The 23,637-nt window shown below is 47.1% G+C and overlaps 1 protein-coding gene across 14 annotated transcripts in view; it reads right to left on the bottom strand.

The window, feature by feature from the left end:
• Window positions 1–23,637, bottom strand: part of SLC39A11 (solute carrier family 39 member 11) — a 403,217-nt gene that overhangs the window by 130,253 nt on the left and 249,327 nt on the right. For all 14 annotated transcript variants that reach the window (XR_005364223.1, XR_005364224.1, XM_038546727.1 and 11 more), the window contains one exon: window positions 6,845–7,015. Coding sequence is in view for 12 of the 14 variants with exons in the window: in XM_038546727.1 (XP_038402655.1) it covers window positions 6,845–7,015 (171 nt within the window). In the remaining 2 variants the exon portion in view is untranslated. The remainder of the gene's footprint in view (window positions 1–6,844; window positions 7,016–23,637) is intronic.

Raw genomic sequence — 23,637 nt, 5'->3', positions numbered from 1 at the left:
GAGGAAGGAAGCCTGGCTCACCAAAGCCAAAGGCAAGCTAGAAGCACAGGAGGGACGGAGCATGAGTCCGGCTCTTCCTGGGCCCGCTCTCAACCTGGAGCACCCTCTTTGGCCTCCCTGGGTCTCGGTTTCTAAAATGCAAAACGGGGGTACAAATATCTCCCTCCCAGACGGAGGACGCTTACAAAGGCCCCAGTAAGTGGCAGCCTCTAGCGTGAGCAGTGGCCTTTGTTAAAGCCAACGAGTTGTGGCCTTGAGTGCTCAGCTTACTCATTACCTGAGCCTGGGTCTCTGGCTGCGCAAAACACTCCTCTATAGTTTCTGGGAGCAGAACAATGTGAAGGAGAGGCTGTTGCTTTGGTGATTTCCCTGGAAAGGACCCTCATGACAGAATTTTCTGTCCACATTTTGTCCCAGAAACATGAAGAGTCGGAAAGCTGTTCTTTCTAGCTCTTGGCTCCTTCCTGCAAGGCCTCAGTGCTGCCCCTCTGAAGCTGCTCTTGCAGCACGTGGAGCCCACACAAGGGTAAAGTGAATGTCCAGGCATGTGCCACCCAGAAGCCCTGGGACCTGTGAATGCCACCTTTCATGACAAAGGAGACTCTGCAGGGAGGACTGTCCTGGACGGTTGGCTTCTCTGTCTCTCTTCCTCTGCCCCACCCCCTGTTCGTGCTCTCGCTCTCTCTCTTTCAAATAAATAAATAAATAAAACTTTAAAAAAGGGGTGGGGGGAGAAATAAAGAGATTAGACACAGAAGAAAAAGCAATGTGACCATGGAGGCAAAGACTGGACTTAGGTGTGGCCACGAGGCCAGAGGGACATCTGCCTCCAGAAGCTGGAAGAGGCAAGAGCAGACTCCTCCCCGAGAGAGGGAGCACGGCCCTGCCAGCGCTGTGATGTTAGTTAAATAAAACTGATGTGAGACTTCTGGCCTCCAGACCAGTAAAAGAATAGGTTTGGGTTGTTTTAAGCCACTGCGTTTGTGATCATTTGTTACAGCAGCCACGGGAAGTGAATACAATCCTTCGTTTTGTTTCCAACCTGTCATTAAACAACCCTACCAAGATCATCTCAGGCATAAAGGAATAACTGTTACTTTTACCCTTTTTTGTGTGTTTTGGGGATTAGGGATGTTGCGGTGGTTAGGTGATTGGAGGTTCTCCTTCCAAGACCCATTTTTGTCCTATGAGTCATTCACTATAGGTAAGCTGGTAAATCTCACAAGAACATGAAGAACATAAAAGTCATCCACAACCCCGGGAATACCCAACCACTGTTAATATCTCAGTGTGTAAATTTGTGAGGTGTTGTTCCTCGAGGGAGAAAAAAAAGCCCTTCTGATTAAAACTCCAAGCATCTCATGTAAAGCCATGAAATGGAGCCTAATAGGAACCGTCAAGGAAGACAAGCCAAATAATTAAAATCAACTACTGTGCTGTTCTGCAGACACAGGCAGCGACCCTAGCTCGCTCTATGTCACAGCAACAACCAGCGAAGTGAACTTGACTCTTGACTCTAATGAGAGGAAAATAAAAAGCCTGTGACTCAGCTCATCTCTTCTACGGATTTATAAATCAGTTCAAATACAAAGGAAAGCTTTCCCTGTCCAGGAGGCCCTCAAGAGTTGAATGCCATCCCTTCGCCAGCCTGGTTGGCCAAAAGAGAAGGGGAACTGGGACCCCTGGCTCTCGAATGATACCCCCTCCTCCTAGGATGGAGGCTAGATACCAAGTGCACCGGTTATTCCACATGCTCGAATAGATTTTCAGCTTCAATATGTAATGTGAGATCCTAAAAGGAAGATGGCATGGAGCTTCTGGCAAGAAGCTCCACCTATGGATGGGCGGGGGAGGGCAGGGGGGAACCTATTTGAATAATCCCCATTCAGAGTGATAGGATCACAACAGAAGCAGACACAGGATGAAGCATGGAGTCACAAAGGAAGGGATGATTAACACTGTTAGACACATGAAAAGAATATTGTACTATCTGTATTATTTTTCACAGAATCATCCAATGCCAGGGCTGAAAGGAATCACAGTGATAATTTAACACATGCGTGCACGCATACACACACACCCTGAATCACCCAATAGAGTAGTGTTTGAAGGCGATAACCTCTGGAATATCCCTTTTAAGCTCTAAATTTAACTTTTTGGCATACAAAGCCATGCGATAGAGCACTGTCAAGACCATAAGCCACTCATGAAAAGAGATTAGTAGGGACTCGATTGCTAGTTGATTTTTAATTCCACTCAGACGCAGAGAGGGAGATTGTTTTCTGAAGGCCCAGGAACCTCTGGAAGGCTCAGAGCCCTTGAGCCTGCACGATGTTGCATGAAAATCGCTCTAAGAGACAATGATCAAAAGGCTCCGGAGTTGCTTTCCCAGATAACATGTCACTTCCTCAGGAGATCGTTTTCCGAAGGACTCGTGCACCCCAACCTGCCGCCAATGCACACAGGCCAAGCCAGAGAAGGGATGTGGCATACAGAGGAGCAGCATCTCCGTCTGTGGAGATGCTGTGTCTACCCCACCAGCCGGAGGGGCTCACGTCTGATGGTCTTCATCAGTCATGATGGTTTCTTCCTAAAACATTTAAACTGCTTACACGACTGTGTGTTTGTTTCTTGAACACGGGATTTCTTCTCTGCTCTGGGGCTGCGGATGGTCTTCGTGGGGCCCGTGCATACCCAGAGCTGCCCGTAGGATGTGTGTTAGGGGGCCCCCCTGCTCTTCCCACATTCATAAGGACAACTGTGAGCCACAGAAGTTTAAGAGCACATCCGTCCTTGCACACGCCTATTAAATGTTAACCCAGCGCTCTGGGTGTGTGTGCATGCGGACCTGTGTGTCCTTGCGTGCCGGAAACCTCTGGAGGATGGGACACTTGCTAACAAGCTCTCCTTTTCACTTTCACATTAAAAGTAAATAAATAAATAACAAAATATCCCCAGGACATGTAAAACTGAACTAGCAAAGACAAGAAACTTCAAAAAAAAAAAATCAATTATCCTTTTAGTCATTGTGAACAGTCTATCTTAAAACCCAGAGTCTCGGTGAACGTCAAAGCTCTAGTTAAATTTTTAATAAACCATAAAGGATAATGTTAAAAAAAAAAATCCCTTCAAAGGCAAACTGGTGACAGACCAGCTCTTGATACTGTTCCCATCAAAGGGCAGGAAGCTGCTGCCCGTAACTATCGGTGAGCGAAGTGCTCTTGACTGGAGTTAGCAGCCCGGGGCTCCGGGGATGGGCCCCACCAGGGCCTTGGGAGACTCGGCTACTTGCAGCGAGACCCTGGTGATGTCATCCTGTGCTGGGGCTTTCGATGACAACTGTGCCAATCAGTGATTCACATCTGGTCCAGACTTCTCTCTGCAGCCCAGATTCTGCTCCCCACTCCGAATCTGTACACCCAGCTGCCTAATCAGCACCTCCACTTGGATGTCTGCCAACAACCAAGCCTCCCAGTGCAAAACTGGGTTCTTGAGATGCCCTTCTAAAACCTGCCCCCTCGGGGTCCTTCCCATCCCAGTGGGTGGCAACTCCATGCTCGCAGCCAGTCAGCCCTGAAACCCCGGGGTCCTCCCTGGTTCCCATCTTTGTCTCACAATCCCCCACTCTGGTCTGAGCTGCCCCTGTTCACAGACCGCATTCCTAGAGTGGCCTCTGCCCAATTTCCCGGTGGCCGCCCACACCCCTCCTGGGTCCAGTCTGAATTCAGCACCTAGAGAGAATCATATGCTTCTGTGTTCAAATCCCTGGGGTGGGCCCATCTCTCAGAGTAAGAAGGAAAGTCCTTACAATGCGTCTGAGTTCCACCTGGAGCAGGGCTGACCCCTCTGTCCTCACTTTGTGCCTTTCCCTCCCACTCACCCTGCTCCGGCCACACGGGACTCCTGGCTCCTCCTCATAGGTCCAGACATGCTCCTGCCTCAGGGCCCTTGCATTGGCTGCTCCCTCTGCCTGGAACATTCACTCTGCCCCAGAGAACTGGTTGTCTGACTCCAATGCTAGGTCTCAGTGAGACCCCCCTGGCCACTCTTTAAAATTACAATTCCTTTCTGTAACAACTTGGATCTCATCAGCCCTGCTGGACGTGTCCTTTTTTTATAGCACCAACCCCCTTGAACATAACATACAAGCCAATTGTTACTATTATGTTGTCTTTCTGCCCTGCTATAATGTTAAGGATAGGAGGCCAGGGATCTTGGTCTGTTTTATGACTGATATAACTCAAGTACCTACAACTCATTATTAAAATGCAATTAATTTTTTAAAAAGGCAAGACTAGGGAAGAAATTTCCCTTTGAACTTCTCTAATCCAGACAAGCCAGGTCACGGGCCGTTACACTGGGCTTCTGATGAAGCCGACTCAGTTGGGGTTCCTATGGGCCACTCAATCCTCATTTCAAAAGACGCTTCCACATTCACCATAATAGGGACATGGGGTGACCATGAACTTGGGAAAGCCAACGATCCAGAAGAAAGTCTATTGTCAAGCCAAAAGTAACCTTTGAATCTGTGCTGATTGGGAATCATCAAATCATCCCATACACCTTCCTGCTAACACTTTTGTTTCCGGTCCTAATCTGAGCTCTCCCTGAGGTCAATAAACATTGAAAGATGTGAACTCTGACCCTCCCCAACCTTCTGTCAGAATGAGCCAGGAAAGAGTCCCAGCTGAGCACACGGGAACACAGAAGGGCAGTGGCAGGTGAGAGATAGGAAGACCTCCACCAGAGGAAAGCATATTCCCGGCTTTTCAAAGCCCAGTGCAATGAAATCTGGGTTTAAGAGCACTTTTGCATTCTTCAGGGAGACAGGGAATCCCCACGGGACACCTTGAACCAGTATAGTTGTCTTATTTGACTGTCGACCCACTGGACACATCTTTATTCATTCTCAACTGCTCAGAGAAGGAGCCTTGAGTGGCAGAAAGAAAGCTACTATTACAACTGAAAAGATAAGAACCTTCTCTTCTCTACTGATGAGCATTTCCACAGGTTGAAGGTGACTATGGAGGTTTTTCAAACTGCCCTCTGCCAAGCCCTTGGTCTTCCAAGCTTGCTAAGATTCTGAGGCTGACTGTGGCCAGAACCACCTGCCAGGGCAAAGCTGTTTTGGTCACCTTTGTGCATTGGGGTCCCACATAAGACTTCAAGGAATACTGAACAGCAAGCTATAGAAACACCAAGGAGTTTTCCCATGGCCCAAAAGGAAAGAGCCAAGAGGGAAATGAGAGAAATATGCTGAAGAAAAATTGGGGAGCAAACCAGCCTACACAATCAGATGATAGAAATTCCTAAGACCAGGATAGAAATAATAAGGACAGAGCTTCCCATCGAGCGGAAGACCTGAGCTTTAAAATTGACTGGAAACAGAGGGCCAGGGTGGCTCAGTTGGTTGGGCAGCTGGCTCTTGATTTCGGCTCAGGTCATGATCCTGGGGTCCTAGAATCAAGCCCCATGTCGGGCTCCACACCCAGTGTGGAGTCTGCTTGTCTCTCTATCTCTACTCCTTCTCCTGCTCATGCACATGCTTGCTCTCTCGCTCTCAAATAAGTAAGTGAACAAAATCTTTAGAAAAAAAAAACTGATTGGAAACATAGTGTTCTAGACAGATTGAGTATATATTGGAATCTATAACATATCAAAATTTTCATTCCTTAATAATGACCCCCTCCCCCAGCCAAAAAAAAAAAATCTTCATTGCATAAGTAGAAGAATATCCAGCTACCCAAGGAGGAATAAATTGGGTTTGGTCATGGCCTTCGTTCCCACAATATTGAAACCGGAGGGTAGTGGAGCAACATCTACACGAGTTTCGAAGAGAAGAACATGCCTCTAGCAAGCTTTCTCTGGTTGAGTCACTGCCCTGAAACAGGGTGACGAGCTGGCACTATGATATGCAAAGGGCTCGGATCATATATCACCCAGGGACACTCCCTCAAGGGAGGTTATTCCTAAAACTCAAGTTCTAGCGCAAACAATGATGGATCAGATAGCTGAAGAACTCAAGACTAGGAAGTCACAGCAGAAAGGAAGGACATGAGTGTTATTAATGCTAATAACCGCTACCATTTTCCAAATGCTCATGTGGCCTAAGTACTGCACCAAAATCTGTGTCTCTGTGTGTGCGTGCACGTGCTATAGCATCTTATTTAAGTATCAAAATAAATGCAATTCATTTTGCCAATAAAGTCCTGGTTATCTCAGTAGTAGCTTTATGCCCGTTTCACAGATGGGAAAAACAAGGCTCAAAGAGCTTGAGCAGCTTGTCCAGATATGCTAGCAAGTAAGTGGCAGAGCTGGAATTCCAAGATGTGACTCAAGGAGTTCCTGAGGTTCCCTCAATTTGTTGTTCTAAATAATATCTTTATTCTTTTTTATGCTTATCTGTGTTTTCTAGTTACTCTAAATGAAACACTATTTTTCAGTTAGAATGCCAACACATTTTGTTCAATTAAAATAAATCCAAAGATGCAAAGCAAACTACCGCAGCATGCTAAAAAAGGATTCCACTGGGCAAGGGTGTTCCAGACAGGTGCTCCGCAGGAAGAAGGCAGGTAAGGCAACCAACCACCTGTGCCAAACTCTACGGAGCTCACTATTTTAAAAGAGCATTAAAGCAGAACCAGAGACATCCCACACTTATTATACGAGGTGCGCCCCACAGCAATGATGTGAGTTAAAAATGATGTCAAGAAAGATTTGCATTCTGTCCCTGAGCCTCCCCGCTGCAAAAAGGACCCAAGTCACGTTTGTCGGTGCCCCTCTTCTAGCCAGGCAGCGAGGCTGACAGAGTGACTCCCCCCTCAGGCAGGTGGCCGGACCTCACCTGGAATGTTGTGGATGGTGATGGCCAGGATGAGCAGTGCGATCCTCCTCCAGCTGCCGCTGTTGGGTTGCATCGGGGTCCCCCGCGGAGGCTCGGGGACTGCAGGGCCCTCGGGAAGGCTGGCGGCCACAGTCTTCTTCCTCTGATAGGCCTCGCCGTTCTCGCTCTTGTCTGAGCAAAGAGAGAGAGGGACAGGGAGAGTACTTTGAAACTGTGCACCCTGGTCCTTGGGCAGGTAGCAGCAGAAGAAGCTCCCCCGCCCCCCGCCCCGGGAACTGGTCTGCTTCCTACCTTCCTAATGGACCTTCTGTTCCTCTCCTCCTCCCTCCCTTCCTTTGCTTACTCATTCATTCGGCAAACACTCCCTGAACAGTGTTCAGTGCCCAATGTACAGGGACCAGAAAGGATTAAAAAAAAAAAAAAGATGAAAGTGGGGGCACCCTAGCAATGCTTACCAAGGAGAAGCGACACTGAGGAGTGGTTAGGAGCTCAGGTTCCGGAGCCCGGCAGCTGGGCTCACTCCTGACTCGTCCACTTATCAGCTGTGTGGTGCCCAACAAGCTGTTTACCCTCTCTGTGCCCTAGTTTCCTGAGTCATAAAATGGGATAATGACGGTACCTATCCCATAGGGGAGTGTAAGGATTAAATGAGAGGCCGCAGGCAAGCACTTAGCTGCTACTAAGTGCGCAGGTGTGGACAGTGGTGGCTGTCACACATCGTGGGTGACCCCGCTCTCCTGGTCAAGCCGCTTCATGGGGACCCATCCATATGCCAGGCCCAGCCAATCAGATTCCTTCCCCGGGGATGGGGGTGGGTACTGGAGTGGGGACAGGCCCGGTGATTCAAGTGTGGATGCTCAATCCAAAAGGTCATATACCAGCAGCCTGACGTTCCACGCAGGAAGGGCACAAGGAAGCATTGATGGGTGATAGACGGAAGCAGGTATACCACCCAGATAGACACACAGACAGATGGACAAATGGCAGCCTGGGTGTCACAGGACATTCTGACCCTCACAGGCTGACTAAGGTACCCAGCCATGATTTCATGAGTTAACTGGCTAACCAGGCAACCCTCCTTGCAAACCTTCCCCTTGGAGGATATATTTGAAGGGTGTCGTTTCATAAGCCCAGGTTATGCCAACTACCCACGGTCTTCTCCTGGGTCATTTGCTCATTCCTAACGGAGGCAAATCGCCTGGGTCTGAGGCCAAGCACCCAGACTGTGGTGATGCTCAGCATGGGATGCAACGGTGGCTTCCTGGAAGAGCAGAGTCTTGAGCAAATTGCAGAAATGAGGTGGCACGAATGGAAAGGAAAGTCTCTCCACCACGAGTGAGTATAAGAATCCGCAAGTCATAACTCAGAGGTCACAGACAGGACACATGAATGTGTTTTTAGGATCCCCATCCTGAGTAAGGCACCCATTCATCCCAGTTCGGGCCCACCATCCTGGGGGGATTACGCGTGTCCCTTTTCACTCTCAAAGTGCCCTGGTTTGGAAAATAAACAATGTGGCTCCCCCGGCTGTGGGAAACAGCAGAAGCTTGACAGATGCTCTGCTGTGTCGGGAGACACAGTTGCTGAACTGTGGCGGTTCTGCTTCCCTTCTCCATACATTTTCCACTAGCAGAAGAATTCTCATCTCTAAGCTGGAAGTTGCAGAAAATTTTTTCCCAAAGTCAAATTAAGAAACAACAGGCAACTGTAAGGACCCTGCTGGCCCTGACCAGGGGCCTCTGGAGGTGCCTCTCCTTACTTCTTTGGCGAAAGGCAAGGTAGGGGTGCTCACCCTCTCAGATGCTTTGGTTAAAGACCAGTCTCTCGGGACATCTGGGTGGCTCAGTGGTTGAGCGCCTGCCTTCAGCTCAGGGCATGATCCCAGGGTCCTGGGATCGAGTCCCACATTGGGCTCCACGCAGGGAGCCTGCTTCTCCCTCTGCCTGTGTCTCTGCCTCTCTCTGTGTGTCTCTCATGAATAAATAAATAAAACCTTTAAAAAAAAAAAAAAGCAAGACCAGTCTCTCCCTATGCAAACTTGATCCGGTCTTTTTTGCCCTTTTAAGATGAACCCGTCAAAGTGAACACTACTTTATATTTCCAAGACAGGGAAAAAAAAAAAAAAAGCAAAAACAAACAAACCAAAAAAAACCCACTTCTTTTGAAAATCATTTTGTCTTTGTTCACTCAAATCCAACAGGTAAGCGTGAAGAGGAAGCAAGTGCCAAAGGGCAGGTTGACTCAGGCTGCCCCAGATCCCAACCTGTTCTCTCTCATGACAGCTGAATCTCAGTCCCCAGAGAGAGAAGGCACCTCCTACGGATCCCCCCAAATGCAGGAATGACAGCTGCCCCCAAGTGTCAGAGGCCACAGCTCCCATAACTGGCCTCTGGGGACACTGATGTCTCAGCTGCAAGGCGATTCCTCCCAGACACTATTTGCACAGGATGAAGCTAAACACTCCTTGTGCAGTCTCCACACCAAGTGTGTTCGTGTGTGTGGACACACACAAGCACGGGATTGTTCACCTGGCACCCCACATATCACACAGCCGTCGTGCACGTTTGCACACGTGTTTCTCGACACCCACGGGGGGAGTTTTTTTACACCTTTTAAGCTGACAATACTCGATGACTCAGGCTGCAGAGGCTGGTCAGAAAACTGAAGTACACATCTGGGACCTCGAATCCATAAAAGCGCAAGCAAAGCAGGCCCGAGCGACACCCAGGAACTAAGGCATGGGGTGGCGGAGGGTGCTCGCCTTCTTCCTGGGCCAGTCGGAAAACACCACCAATTCCTTGGGCTTCCTTTGAGGGCACAGACCTGACCTACCTCTCCAGTGGGAGTTGATGGGGTCGGGGGTGGGGAGGCCACTCTTCCCTTTGGGATTTTACAATTTAAAAGAGAAGAGACAGGGATGATATGAATAATTCCTTTCAATCTAAGGGCAGAAATGTAGACTCTCCGACAATCTCTGAATTTTGTCAGGGTCACAGAAGGATTGGACTCTGAATCTCCTGCAAATAATGCACAGTGAGCAACGGAGATGGGGGCACCATTAGGGAATTCCGGCGGCATACTAGTGTTTAATAGGAACGATCGAGAAGCAGAAAGAGCTGTTAATGGAAGTAGAGCTGCACATTCCGCCTTGGGGCCCCAGCGTGTGAAAGCTGCTGTTGGTGCCTCCCCTAGTGGGACATGGGCACAGGAGGGGGGCGGTGAACACCTGACACGCTTGTTGAAAGCAAATAAGCCACCATTTGGTAACAGCCTCTAATGAGCCTGCAATGAGGAAAATTAGTCCAAATAAATCACTACAGAGACTACGGATGCCTCCTGAGCAATGAATCTTCTCACCTCTCCTGGCAAGGCAGGTCCAACCACTGCACACCAAGAGTAGAACACCAGCGCTGTGGGCAAAGGATGACCACCTCGTGGAGGCAACTGCCAAGCCCGGGAGGGGGCGATGGGGTGTGCCAGAGTGACAAGAACCTGTGAGATGTGTTGAGAGGGGAAAGGTCTGGACACTCAAAGCAAGAGTTGGCAAAGAGGAAGGACATTTAGAGATGGAACAGCCCATGTCGGTTCAGAAACGCAAAATGGCATCAGTGACATCCAACTAAGCCCTGGTACTAAGAACTTTTCCTCAATCCTTCGGAAGGCCCCAAAAAGGAGGAGCTTAAAGAGCTGAGAGGTGGAGATAACTGGTCCCAGCCCCACATCACCTGTCCTAGATGGATTCAGGAGCCAAGCCAGGTCTTTGACTCTAGAAGAGACCTCTTAACCAAGGTCCTGGTGTTGACTAGGGGGCAGAGGGGTAGAGCGGTGATCTGCCACGGTGATCTGAAGGGTGGTGAGAGTAGTCACTGCCATGATATTTGGGGGCTTGAAATCCCAGATGTTTAGCTTGGAAATGTTCAGGGTGCAGAGAGGGTCTCATGAGCTTGCATCCCATGACCCCAGAGGTGGGAAAGGCCCAGTGGAAATCTCCTGTCCACAGTCATTACCATTCATAGACAACCTGAAAAGGATGCACGGAAACAGTGTTTCATAATAATAGCTCTACTATTTCCAAGTGTAAAGCAGCTGTAAGTAGAAAATAGTTATTAACATCAAGCAAGGAACACGGGGTTTACAATTCTTTCAGGAAAGTAGAAGAAAAGACTTCAAAGCTCCCCATTATCAAAGGAGTTTTTTTTTTTTTTTTTTAAATTTAGGCTCCAGCATCTAAGAATCTACACAAAGAAGGGACCCACTGCTGGGGCCAGCTGGTTGTCCCCCAGTTTCATCTTTCCTGGGGAGGCACAGCACTGCTGCATTTGAGAAGGACCGGAGGGGAACAAACAGACCCATCGGAGGCTCCCTCTTCCCGCTGAATCACAGGGTGAACTTATGTGACACATTCACACAATCATGCGTGTGATTCTCATCCCAACACATCGTATCATAGAGCAAAGCCACCCCTGGTCTGGCGGGCACAATCTAGGCTACCATCGTGAACCCTGTTGCCTTGGGGAGGCCCTGTCCCCTTCAGGGTTTGACCTTCTCTCCAGTGAAGCAAAAAGTGCTGACATCTCTAGATCAGTGACTCTAAATAAACCATTTTGAGTCAGCAACTGCTTTTGAAAGTAAGGTGGAAGCTATGATCCTCTCTCCAGAAAAAAAAAAAAAGAAAAGAAAAGAAAAAGAAAAAGAAAAGAAAACAATACGGGGCACCTGGGTTTCTCAGTGGTTGAGCATCTAGATGCCTTTGGTTCAGGGTGTGGTCCTGGAGTCTTAGGATTGAGTCCCACATCGGGCTCCCTGAATGGAACCTGCTTCTCCCTCTGCCTGTGTCTCTGCCTCTCTTTCTGTATCTCTCATGAATAAATAAATAAAATCTTTTTAAAAAAATTACGACTTTGAAAAAATTTTTGAATCCTTCTGGCTTCAAGGACTTCAGACCAAGAACATCATGCAAGACAAACGCTACATTAACCCTTGTTTTCATAACCCATGGGCCTGGTCCCTGCAGGGACACAGGATGTTTGCTGTTCGTCTGATGATGTAACCGGCCAAATCTAATAGGGCCCAATGAAGGAACCTCCGCCCCCAGTGAATGCGGCAACACTAATTAACAGATCACCAGCCATGAGAGCTTTAAAAACATCCCCAAGACATCAATGGAAATGATTTGGTTGGATTAGCACAAATGGGCAAATCCTCCTCTGCTGAGCACAGAAAACTTCAAACCTCTGGAGAAGTGTCTTCTTTCTAAACTCCATTTACAAAACACAAAATGAAGAGTAGTCAGTGTTACATATTTACGATGTACTATACATGCACAAACAAGATCAAAAGCAGGGAGAGGGGAGAATTTAACTATATTTTTTCTTTCTTCTGGTTTCCCAGAGAATCACTGATTTGCGGGAAGAAATTCAATTATTGTCACGAGTGTGACAGTGCTTGTGAAGAATCTGGTTCTGTTTCTTTAATCATTTCTGGGATTAGCATGACTTCCTTTACGTAATTAATGCCGAATGTGAACATGAAATAATGACTCGACATGGGTTAGCATCAACCGTGGCACATAGAGGAGTCAAGGACCATGGAGGCCCTTCCTGACAGTCTGAAAATTTAAGAAGGAGCCAGGTGGTTCTCCCAGTCTTGACAGATGACCTTTCAGCTCAAAGACATCCAGAACTAAAGGCTATGACTATTTCTAAACCTATCCACACTCATCCATACTTTTATAAAGTGGTAGACGTAACTGGATTAAAGAAAAAGTCCCCAATATCCTCACCACACTGGCTGTCATTTGTTCCTACCCCTTGTCCAGTTCATGCACATTCATGTTTTGCATATTTGCAGTCAGTGCAAATGGTGAAGAGAATAGATGGAGGATTGCACTGCCTGCCATGGGATGTGGCTCTGTTAACCATGAGATCAGGGCTCTGCCAACCACAGGATGTGGCTCTGTCAACCATGAGATCAGGGCTCTGCCAACCACAGGAAGTGGCTCTGTCAACCACAGGATATGGCTCTGTCAACCATGGGATCAGGGCTCTGCCAACCATAGGATGTGGCTCTGTTAACCATGAGATCAGGGCTCTGCCAACCACAGGATGTGGCTCTGTCAACCACAGGATATGGCTCTATCAACCATGGGATCAGGGCTCTTCCAACCACAGGATGTGGCTCTGTTAACCATGAAATCATGGCTCTGCCAACCACAGGATGTGGCTCTGTCAACCATGGGATCAGGGATCTGCCAACCATAGGATTGTGGCTCTGTCAATCATTAGCCATAAGGCTTCAGGGGGATGCTGTCTCTGTGTCTCAGTGCTTTTGTGTTAAAATGGGTTTAATACTCCTAACTTCTTAGTAAGGTTTCTATGAGAACTAAAATGTGGGTAAAGTGCTTGGCATAGTGCCTGGCACATAAAAAGCACGGTTCATGTCAGCGATTCCTATTGATTACACATCTTAACGTACAGTTTCATATTCTACTTCTTTCACTTAAAACTAGAAATATTTCCTACATATCTCAGCCTCTGTGACTCTAGTGTTTAAAGCCTTGAGGGAATTTTGCTTAGTTCTGAGCCCATCGTTTGCAAAACCATCTCTTTCTATGCAAGTTTGAATGGCCACTCTTACCCAGATGCTAAAAGAGGCAGTGCCCCCGTCTTGCCACACGGGGGCAAACTCCTTCTGCTCCCTCCCGCCCAGAATGGGCACCGGCCCAGGGAAAGTAACTTCTTGACCGCAGGCGCTCACTGTTTTATGGCTTCATGATTTATATATACCATGGAAGCATAGGGCTGACCTATCCCAGGAAACACCCCAGCATGTGAGGAAGGATTCCTATCGCAGACAGGGAATCTTAGTGCAATGATCGTTGAATCTTGCACGTGGCCAACAACTGGTTAGCTAACATTGAGCTGAGGTGGAGCTGTACGGCAGGTGCATTTTACAAATGGCAAATGCAGGGATATGCCTTTGAAGATAACCATGAAAATCCTCTTCATGTATCCATCGCCCTCTTTCTCCTCTCCACTATCTTTTCAAAGTGATTTAGGCTTCGAGTTCCCAGAAAGAGAGCGGTGTTTGTTGCAATGGTAAAGCAAATTTAATGCTTGGCTTTTGATGTTCTGGGGGAGGGGCAAGTCTTGGTGGTTTAAGGGAGAAAAAGGATGTTCAAGGGGTTAATCTTGACTCTTCAACATTTGTTTTTGCCTCAAATGCCATCTTTAGAACCCATTGGGCACTTGAGACATGACTCAGCTGTGAGGAACTGGGAAGGTTTGGGTGCTGGAGGCTTGCGATGGAACATGGTCTCTCTTTTGATGGAAATAGGATAGCCAAGATGATGCCCCTGGGAGAAGTTCCCTAGCTTTCCTGAGCCCCCATAAGGCTACTCATCCACGAGTGTCCTTAGATTCTCCAGAAGCCCTTGGAAACGCCAGCATATATGCCGCGAATGTGAAGTCCCTGCATAAAGCCAGCAGTATGCCATTCATTTAAATGGGTGGCTTAGTCTTTTAAGCATCTGCCTTCAGGTCAAGTCACGATCCCAGGGTCCTGGGATCAAGCCCCAAATCGGAGTCCCTCCTCAGCAGTGAGTTTGCTTCTCCTTCTGCCTCAGCCCCTCCCCCTGTTGCCCATTTAAGAAGTTTGATGGGCTTCAGTAGTCAAGGCAGGGCTGGCCAGCCATTAGACCCACCTCACCATGGGCAGGTGCTCCAAATACCATACTCTTGCCAGTAACCTCATTCTGACTACAAATATGATTGCATGTCAAGGCAACCTTGGAAACCCTAAAAATAAACAGAAGAAAATTTAAATCACACGTGATCGCATCACTATATATATATATATATATATATATATATATATATATATATGAGTTTGGTGCATTGTTTTCCATGTTTTTTTAAAAGATTTATTTATGTATTTGACAGAGAGAGAGCACAAGCAGGGGGAGTGGCAGGAAGAGGGAGAGGGAGAGGGAGAAGCAGGCGCCCCTCGGAGTAGGGATTTGATCCCAGGACCCCAGGATCATGACCTGAGCGGAAGGCAGATAGATGCTTTACTGGGTGAGCCACCCAGGCGCCCCCTTCCATGCTTTTTCATATGGTTTTACGTAACGGAGATATCATATGATACAACTGGAGACTGCTTTTTGTGCTCACTAAATATAACATAAGCATTTCTCCCCTGTGATTGAAAACTCTTACAGGCATTTCAAGCAATACAAATTATTATTTGCATTCCCATACTGTTGGGCATTTAGGCTATTTCTAATTTTATTTCTATAAATATCACTGCAAAATCTTTCACCTGTATAAACAATCAGGAATTTGAACAAAATTCCCAGAAGTGGAAGTGTTGATCAGAGGGCTGTGATACATTTGGCTAATTAATTTCCAGAAAGGCCATGCCATTTACGCTCCAGTGAGTAGAGTTTACAAGTTATCATCACAGCATTTCTTCGTCGGCATGGGTATTTCTCATTTAAAAATAAATATACTCTCTTACAAAGGAAATGACATTTCCCTTAGTTTGTATTTCTTTGGCTACAGGTGAGGTTGAACATTTTTAAGGATTTTAGGCATATTTCTTTCCTCTTTTGTGAAAGGTCTTAAGTCCAAACAAGGCCTTTTTAATGATACATGATTAGTTAATTCCTTACAGACATGAGTTATTTTCCTGTGATCCACTTCTGCTTGTCGACGGCCAATGAGAGCAGCAGGTGTTTTCGCACGCCAGACTGATATATCCACCTGGCCAACTTGGGGCTCTAGCCTCCATTTTTTTTTTCTTAAGATTTGTTTTTTAAATGATAGAGAGAGAGAGAGAGAGAGAGATAATGCAAGCATGAACAGGGGAAAGTGCAGAAGGAAAGGGAGAGAGAGAGAATCCTCTAAGCAGACTCCCTAAGCCTGATGCAGGGCTTGATCCCACAACCCTTAGATCATGACCTGAGCCGAAACCAAGAGCTGGCTGCTTAACCCACTGAGCCACCCAGGCACCCCTCTAGTCTGCATTTTTAAAAGTTCCTCTATCATTTCTCAAGACAGCATAGTGCCTATATAAAAAAAAGGGGGGGTGCGGGGAGGTCATTTCCTTCGTTTCTGCTCTTAGCTTGTATGGTCCTGAAAGCTACTTTTCTCTCAAAATGAAACACCACTTTTTTCTAAAGCAGGGTATGTGAGAGCTTCTCTTACTTCCCTCATCTTCTTTCTATCTAACGACCCCGGGATTCTTGTGAGCAACACTGCAGTTCTGCAAACATTCTATATGAGGCTGTACAAACTGACCACACTCTACTCTGGAAGCAGCCACACGCTGAGTGCAAAACTGTCCAAGGAGGCATTGCACGGGTCGGGTGTAATCCAGGGCAGGAAAAGATTCTAATGGAGATGAAGGAAAGCTCATGGAAAGATAACTGAAGCATTTATTAGGCTCAGTTACTAATCTCTGAGCAGAGAAGCATCTGGAGTTTAAGAAATATGATGCAAAACTTATTTACAATCTCTGATAAATGGAGACAGCTCTTCTAGTTACATTCTAAAGATCCCGAGCCACACAGTTATCAGAGGGATAAATGCTGCCTGGGTCAGGTGGCTGGTTTGATTATCTTGTCTTTTCAGTCCATCGTTCCCGGGCACTGAAAGTAATCCACGCCTCACCTACGATGCTTACAATTAAGCAAGCTACTGCTTGGCGACAACACAGACACAAACAGATCTGTGTAATTGGTAAAAATTAAATGTACATCAGAAGAAGAGATGGGTTCACTCTTAGCGAAAAGATTTCTCATCTATTAAGCAAACCACTCACTAAAACATGGCTTGTTCCAAATATCTAAAAGGAATAATTTCTACTCTTGGTCAAGGGAGCCAAAATCTCTAATAAGATTAAAACATCCACCTACCAGGTCAGCGCTTCTGCTTTGAAGGCACAACCAACCCATTAATCAACATGAACTCATTCCTGGTAAATTGACTGTGGTCTAAAAATAAATCCCAAGTGGGCTCCAGAGCCCTCTCTCTGGCTTTCAGCCCACCCTGCATCATGTGTGTGCTTAGCACAAATGCCCCCGTGGGAAAGAGATCATGATAGCTTTGGGGGAGTCACCAGAGAAAGATATTTGCTGCAAAAAAAAAAAAAAAAAAAAAAAGTCCCAGCATGGTCATCAGGGCATTCTGGAGAACACCAGTGCTCATCAGAGCTTTGCAAAGGACTCTCAGCCGACCACAGAAAGATGGGAGCCACACATTTCACTGAATGGTTGTCACTTATCAAATCAGGGAGGAGGCGTCCAGGAGAAGAGCACCCATTTCAGGGCTCATGTCCAACAGCCAATATTAACCTAATAGTTGTTGGGCTTACTTTCCCCCTTTGAGGTAATGCTGTTATATCATCCTCTCTAATTCTGAGGATGAAGATTACTACCCTAGACCACTGTATCTCCAAGTCGGAGGAAAAACCATCCATCACTGGGTCACGGTGGGAGATTATAAAACACCAACTCCTGGAGCCCATCCTGGAGCTCCTTGATCAGAACCTGTGGGAGGGGGGCCCGGGAATCTGCCATGTGCCCTCTCTCACCCTCACCCCCAAGGTGATTCTGATATAGATTGAATTTTGAAAATTAATGGTTTAGATCGCATAAGTACTACTTAATCCAGGTATACTTCCTCACTCTCTATATTTACGTCACTCCAAATATTACTGCCCAGTTAGATGTATCGAGGTAATACACAGGGATAGACTGGATCCTTAGTTCTATCTGCGGACCTAAGAATACATATGACTCTGCCAAACAGTGGGGAAGGCAAAGGAATTTAAGACTAGAAGGTGAAAAGTCATCATATTGTCTTGATAGAAAGCTTCATCTCCTTAACAAATGACAATCCTATTTTTGACAGGATATGGTCCGTTGTCATAAGGAAAGACAACCACCAGCCAAAGAATTGAGAGAAAAATTAATTCCCTAAAATCAAGGTACCTTCTCATCTTCCCTGGGTCTCTGTGGAGTCCCTGTAGGGTCATTGCAGGGTCTCTGTCGGGTCTATGCAGGGTCTATGTAAAGTCTATTAGGGTCTATGCAGGGTCTCTGTCGGTCCCTGTAGGGTCTATGCAGGGTCAATACAATGTCTCTGTGGGGACTATGTTGAGTCTATACAGGGCCTATGTAGGGTCTATGCAGGGTCTCTGTGGGGTCTATGCAGGGTCTGTATAGGGTCTCTGTAGAGTCTATGCAGGGTCTCTGTAGGGTCCATGCAGGGTCTAGAAGGGTCTCTGTGGGGTCTATGCATGATCTATGCAGCACCTCCATAGGGTCCCATAGGGTCTATGCAGGGTCTACACAGAATCTATGTCTATATAAATCCTCCGTCTTTTTATATCTCCAACTTCCTCTCTTGTCGTAGGATTTAGTCACCAGGAACCGAACCTGACCCTAACAAGGAATGCTGTCAGCTGCTATATCCAAGACAGCACACATGTGCCAGGGCTAAGAGCACTATAGTCCACAAACTACTAGAGGAAACAAAATCTTCCTCTTGCCACAGGCCATGCAACTGAATGGAAAACACAGTGCGAATCAAAGTTCCCGTGAGACTCACATTGCACAAACATTTCTGGTTTGAGGGACTTTCTTTCTTTTCAGGATACAAACAGTTGACCCTGGCATGCAGGGTAATCATGGGAGATAACAACATGGAAAGGAAAAGATAAGCATAAGTCTGAGGATTTATGGTTTGTTGTCTTTATTACAAGAAGGTCAGAGAGCCAAGACTTTATCTGGATGCTAGGGAGAATTTAAGTCCACGTCCATGTTCAACAGGGAGAGTCTATCAGGCACAGGCCTCAGTGAAGGGCAACAGAAGCCATGTCAATTAACCAGAAGTATAGGAGGAGGGGGACTCATGGAACCAACCGCAGAAGGCCACAGTATCCACCCTGGCACCCCAACAGAGCTAAGGGAGACCAGGACTCCTGCTCCACCAAAATGCCACCACATACCCCTGTGGCAGCACTTCTGTCCTTAGTGCTGGCCATCAAATGCCCCAGCTTAGGTCCCTGGCACTGAATTCCAGTCAGTCCTGCCAGAATGTCTTTGCTATCAGACCCAACCGACTGGCCAAGCCAAGGTCAGCTCTAGCTGCAAGAGAGGCTGGAAGCCCAACTTCTATCCTGAGAGATAGGCCCTGTCTTCCACCAAGACTCCCAAAATTGGAGGAAGGGAGATTCCCAAACATAGTCAAGGAGTTCAGAAGCTAAGCCACTGGAGGGGGAGAAGGAGGGAGAGAGGGAAGGAATGAGTAGGGGAGACTACCACAGGGGAGCCTTATCCACATCCTTGGACACCCATGTCTTTGATACACTGGTCTATATGAAATTGGCACCAAGCTTCCTGCTCTCTTTAGAAAGCCACAATTAAATGAATTAAACCATGGCATAGCATTCTCAGGTCAACTCTATCCCCAGTTTTCTGTATATAACCTTACACAAGTCCCAACCTCTAAAGGTCTTAGCTTCTTCCAATGGTAAATGAGCTCACTAGGTAAACTTCAGGGCTCCTTCCAGCGCCGAGTCTAAGCTCTGCCACAGCTGACCTCCATGATCACTCATCCAGGGTGAGTAGGAGCGAGAGAGGCTATTTCCAGTGCAAGAAACTCCCCAAGATGAGCTTCAGGGGACGGCACGTTTGAACTGTTCATAAAATGAGAACATTCAGTACGTGAGGAGCAAACTCATTTGCCCAGAATCGACTGCTCTTTGTACCCTAAAATGAAAAGCAGTATTTCCCCCCTTTAAATGTATTAAAATATTCTCTGACAATACAGGAACTCCCCATACGTTATAGGAAATGCAGAAAATACTGATGAGGGCAGAAGGAAACTGAACTAAAAAATCCTTCACTGCCCAGAGAGGACCACCTTCATAAAAATCCTGACAATCCTCTTTATATTTATACTGTATCCGTAGAGATGAGACACACATATTTAGGTGGATCCTGCAGTTCTGAAATGTGACTTCACGTAGCAGTCAAGTGCGAATATACTCCAGATCATAATACGTTCTCCCACATACTGGCTCTCAACCAAATTTCCACGACCTGCTAGAGGTAAAGTGGGGAATAGTGTAGGATTTCCAGTAGCCCAGCAGAGAACCAAGAATATACACTCAAGACTTGTTTCTTATTAGAAGAAGAGAGGGGTTGGGATCCCTGGGTGGCTCAGTGGTTTGGCGCCTGCCTTCAGCCCAGGGCATGATCCTGAAGACCCGGAATCAAGTCCCACGTCAGGCTCCCTGCATGGAGCCTGCTTCTCCCTCTGCCTGTGTCTCTGCCTCTCTCTCTCTGTATCTCTCATGAAAAAATAAAATTTTTAAAAAAGAAAAAAAAGAAGACGAGATAGGTTGATTGTCCTAATCATTTCAAAGTCCAACACAACCAGTTACCTTCCAGGTCTCCAGTGAGCTTTGGGGCAGAGAGTAATAAAAGCTAGCCGGGCAGGAATTATAAACGGGCACTTTACAATTGGCTAAATGTTGGTTGTTGAACTTGTGAGGGTCAATATTTATTGTTCTGAGACTTCCGTGATATAAATGTTATCTTCGGGGTGGTTTCTGAGCCTTTCCTTCTTCAGGCTCAATTTAAATGCTATGTTAGAAAGCACCTGGGTGGCTCAGTGGTTGAGCATCTGCCTTCAGCTCAGGGCGTGATCCCGGGGTCCTGGAATCCAGTCATGCATGGGGCTCCCCGCAGGGAGCCTGCTTCTCCCTCTGCCTGTGTCTCTGCCTCTCTCTGTGTGTGTCTCATGAATAAGTAAATAAAATTAAAAAAGAAAAAAAAGAAAAAAGAAAGAACATGCACATGGTGGTGTGCAGGGGTGAGGGGGGCAGAGTTTCCTCTGCAGCCTGGCCTCCATGATATTTAGCTATTTTCTCATGGATCCACTTGCTTAACTGTCTGTGCGCATGTCTACCACCTGCTGGGTCTGTGAGCACCGTGAGGGCCTGAGTTCATCTTGCTCACAATTGTGTCTACAGTGCCAAGCACTGAGGAGGTACTTAATATTTGTGGAATTTAAATTTAAATATTTGTGAAATGGATAATGGAAGCCAACGGTGCTCTTTCCCAAAAAGATGCCCACACGTCTACACAGAGCATTTTGTGCATATTTTCAGAGTTTATGGTTTTATTTAGGGTTAAGACCCTCGTTCTGAAACATCCTATCCATTGACAGACCAGCATTTATTTATCCAAATGCCTATCATATGGACACACATCTCGAGGGTCAGCGAACTTTTTTGGTAAAGGTCCAGATAATAAATACTTTAGACTTTGTAGGTCATTCCATCTTTCTGGCAAACTATTCAGCTCTGCCGTTGGAGCACCACGGAGGCCAAGACAATATATAAAGGAGTTGGTATGTCTGTGTTCCAGTAAAACTCTTTTCACAAAAACACGTAGCAGGCCAGATTTAGCCTGCAGGCTGTCCTCTGCTGGCCGCTGATACAGACTATTAAAAGCAGGATTTTTAAGATTTCTTTAAGATTCCTATCTCTTGGTCATCAGTGGCCCTCATGAGAATTGTTCCAAAGCTTTTCTGTTCCCCAAGGGAATTAATTATCTGGATCCACCCAGCAGCTGGTGTGGATAATCCAGCTACGTGTGAATTACCACGGAAGTCACTGGTCAGCTTGGCTAACTCGAAAGAAGGGTCCAGAGAGTGACCACCAAGACAGAATGCCATATCCTATGGGGAAGGCCCCCTCGTGGTGTCCATACAATGGTTTGCCTTGACCTTTGCAAGCATTATCTGTCCTCTCCCCCAAAACTCTGAGCTTTGCATCACCCATCCGGACCAGCCTGGCTGGAAAAACCAATGGACCAACCTGAGTTCAGTGCACCTGGATTTCCAGGAAACACTGTGCAGTGGGTGGAACCAGACAAATCTCACTGTAGACTATTTCTGCAGACTATTAGAGGTACCTCCTAACAGAAGACACTACTTTGACCTCATCCTCACCAGGGGACAAAGAAAAGAAAAAAGAGGAGGGAAGAGCAGTTCCATAGACAGTAGATGACAACCCAAAGAAAGGACAATCTAACTCTCAAAGGCTCATGTGATCACCAACCCTGCTGTGACACAGGGCGGACCAAGAGGAGGACCTCAGGACATTGCCTCATGACCTCCTTTTCCTCCCTGATTCAGGTTCAACTATCACTAAGTTCCTATTCTGCACCACACAAGACCCCATATGTATAGCCACCTGGAGAAATTTTATCTTTTTTTTTTAAGACTGATTGATTGATTGGTTGATTTATTCATGAGAGACACACAGAGAGAGGCAGAGACACAGGCAGAGGGAGAAGCAGGCTCCCTGCGGGGACCCCAGTGCAAGACACGATCCCAGGACCCCAGGATCATGCCCTGAGCCAAAAGCAGATGCTCAACCACTGAGCCACCCAGGTGCCCCAACTTTTTATCTTCTTTAATTCTAGAAACAACCCTATGAGGTGGGTTCTTTCAAATCCTATGTTACAGGTAAGGAACTGGTTAGCTCAGCGACCTACCTCAACATTTTCCCTTTCAACTAGCTGCCCAGCCATTCTTCCCAGCTCTGCCTCCTTTATGGAACTGACTGGTCTACTCCTTGTTGGGTGGTGTATGAAATACTTCTTCCCCATTCCTGTTTCCATGAGGAGGAACTTGCCCCTAAATACATCTGGCCTTTTGTTCCACACTCCAGACCTCCCCATGGAGACAGTGAGTTTCTTGAGAGATGAATGTGAGGGCCATGGTGCCCCACTTCTGGCCTAGGCCTCTATGCTATGAGGTTCAGGAGTCCCCTCGTGTATCTGTGAGTTGGTGGGTAAATTGGCCTAATTTTGCAGTCTACCTTCACAAATCCCACTCTGATACACATCAAAGCTGTGGCTTCTAAGCCAATCTTCACTGGTAACAAGGGTGGGGTTTTTATTCCTCTCTGCCTCCACTGTATCTTAAAGTGGATTCAGAGCTCAGACAGCGAAGGCTGGGTGTTTGGCCTGAGGTCTCTGTAAACCCAACTGCTGACCCCAAGCCTGACTGAGGCTGCAGAGCACAGTGGTCAGTTCAGAGGCTGAACTGTATGATTCAAGCCAGCCAGTCAGAGCCCTTGGTCTGCAGATACTACCCCATGGACCTTGGCCCTCCCTATGTAGACCTGAGGCCTATTCCTATAGCTCCCACACCCCCTAATTCCATGACTCTCAGTACCTCTCCCCACTAGTGAGCAACTCAAAGCAGATTTGGCTTCGGCTAGTTGAGTTGCTTCCTGCCACCGGCAATCGACAGAAGTCTGACTGAAATAGGGAGCCTTTGGCTACTGAATGATCCTGGGGATGATCCAGCTGTAAAGCAGCAGGACAGTGTCCCACCCTGAGCTCCTGATTGTGAGTTTAGGCCTGGTTCCAGCCGTTCCCATCACCACGATCTATCCTCCGGCAGAGCCTCCACTTCCACTAAAAACCCAAAACCCCTCGACCTACTAATTCCCCAGAGCATTTGGGGCAGAAAGTCTCCTTCGACCATGCAGGTGTCTCAGGATGCACCCAACCCCTGTGCCTGCTGCAGCTTCAGAGCTCCCTGTGCTTGCTCGCAAGCAGAGACAGGAAGAGGTTTTGGGAGGATGCACCTGCTGGAGGAGACTTGTTGCCGGGGAAGTCTCCTAAAAGGACTGGATTGGAGCTTCTGGAAACAGGCCTCAGGTTGGAAACACCTGAAAAATTTTAAAAAGCCAGATTCCCAGCC

Source organism: Canis lupus, chromosome 9 (genome assembly GCF_011100685.1).
Source record: "Canis lupus familiaris isolate Mischka breed German Shepherd chromosome 9, alternate assembly UU_Cfam_GSD_1.0, whole genome shotgun sequence".
In the NCBI taxonomy this organism is placed as follows: Eukaryota; Metazoa; Chordata; class Mammalia; order Carnivora; family Canidae; genus Canis; species Canis lupus.
Note: the sequence above shows the minus strand (reverse complement) of the source record. Positions and strands in the feature narration are given on the sequence as shown.